Source organism: Austrofundulus limnaeus, unplaced genomic scaffold (genome assembly GCF_001266775.1).
Source record: "Austrofundulus limnaeus strain Quisiro unplaced genomic scaffold, Austrofundulus_limnaeus-1.0 Scaffold1981, whole genome shotgun sequence".
NCBI classification, from domain to species: domain Eukaryota; kingdom Metazoa; phylum Chordata; class Actinopteri; order Cyprinodontiformes; family Rivulidae; genus Austrofundulus; species Austrofundulus limnaeus.
In genome coordinates, this window is record NW_013954383.1 from 26,166 (window position 1) to 27,922 (window position 1,757).

A 1,757-nucleotide genomic window follows, 5' to 3' on the forward strand; every position below is an offset into this window, starting at 1 on the left:
ACAGGACATTTACCGGGGTAAGGGCGGGAATAACACAGAGGTCAACCTGTCCAAATACACGGTGGACCAAAGACCTGACCCGCCTAGACCAGGTCCTTGGAAGGACAGCCACTGTCTCAGCTGCTGTCAGGCATCTTGAAGCATTGTGGGTAATGTAGGCATTAAAGCAGAGTCAGTTTAACAGATAGACTGTAAGGGACAGGACAGGACAGGACAGGACAGGACAGGACAGGACAGGACAGATCTCAGCAGGTGTGTCTGTCCCTCCAACAGTACGAGAGCCAGACTTCCTTTGGGTCCATGTATCCAACACGGATCGAAGGGTAAGAACATCTGTCTCATGTCTCACATCTCTCATGTCTTCTGTCTGTCTCATGTCTCTCATGTGTCTTTGTCCTCTGTCTTAGGGCTACACGTCTGTTCTGTGACGTCTACAACCCTCAGAGTAAGACGTACTGTAAGCGTCTGCAGGTCCTGTGTCCAGAACATTCTAGAGATCCAAAGGTACGTCCCCCTCCTTCTCTGTCTCACCTGCAGGACAAAACCAGACCTGTTGACCAGTCCTGTTGGACCAGACAGACCTGTTTACCAGACCTGTTGACCAGACCTGTTGACTAGACCTGTTGACCAGACCTGTGGACCAGACCTGTTGGACGAGACTTGTTGACCAGAACTGTTGACCAGACAGACCTGTTGGACCAGACCTGTTGACCAGACAGACCTGTTGGACCAGACCTGTTGACCAGACAGACCTGTTGGACCAGACTTGTTGGCCAGATCTGTTGGACCAGACAGACCTGTTGGACCAGACTTGTTGACCAGACCTGTTGACCAGACCTGTTGGACCACTGTATTATGTCTCAGTCCTGGTCTTCAGGGTCCACTACATTATGGTCCCAGTCCTGGTCCTCAAGGTCCACTGTATTATGGTCCCACTCCTTGTCTTCTGGGTCCACTGTATTATGGTCCCAGTCCTGGTCTTCAGGGTCCACTGTATTATGTCTCAATAGGTCTTTGAGTTCTGTAGAGTTTATTGATGACTCGTTAGTTTAGGTCAGGCTCGTGGACCCTGAGGACAAGGACTAGTGAGTCCTGCTGTAGGGAACAGGAAGTCAGTGGTGTTACATCATCATGGTTTCCTGTTGGGACCAGAAGCAGGTGCAGGTCTGCTTTAATGTGTGACAGGAAGTCCTCCGAGACAAGTAGTCTGTCAACAAACAAACAACGTGTGTTCAGGTCCCGGCAGATGAAGTGTGCGGCTGTCCTCTGGTCCGAGACGTCTTCGAGCCGACCGGAGACTTCTGTCGTGTCTCTAAGAGGAAGTGTAACAAACATTACTGCTGGGAGAAGCTGCGGCGCGCCGAGGTGGACCTGGAGAGAGTCCGAGTGGTACCCCCTTCAAAACAACCAAACTTTATTCACTGCAGCAACGCTGGACAGCACTAGACTGATCCATGTCCCTGTCTGTCCCTGTCTGTCCCTGTCTCTGTCTGTCCCTGTCTGTCCCTGTCCCTGTCTGTCCCTGTCTGTCCCTGTCTCTGTCTGTCCCTGTCTCTGTCTGTCCCTGTCTCTGTCTGTCCCTGTCTGTCCCTGTCTGTCCCTGTCTCTGTCTGTCCCTGTCTGTCCCTGTCCCTGTCTGTCCCTGTCTGTCCCTGTCTCTGTCTGTCCCTGTCTCTGTCTGTCCCTGTCTCTGTCTGTCCCTGTCTGTCCCTGTCTGTCCCTGTCTCTGTCTGTCCCTGTCTCTGTCTGTCCCTGTC

The 1,757-nt window shown here is 52.4% G+C and overlaps 1 protein-coding gene across 1 annotated transcript in view; it reads left to right on the plus strand.

The window, feature by feature from the left end:
- The window catches only part of LOC106536805 (CXXC-type zinc finger protein 1), a gene marked incomplete at its 5' end in the record, with an annotated part of 14,560 nt that overhangs the window by 10,526 nt on the left and 2,277 nt on the right, over positions 1–1,757 (plus strand). The window contains 3 exon segments of the mRNA XM_014034131.1: positions 274–323; positions 408–504; positions 1,237–1,389. Coding sequence (XP_013889585.1) covers positions 274–323; positions 408–504; positions 1,237–1,389 — 300 coding nt within the window.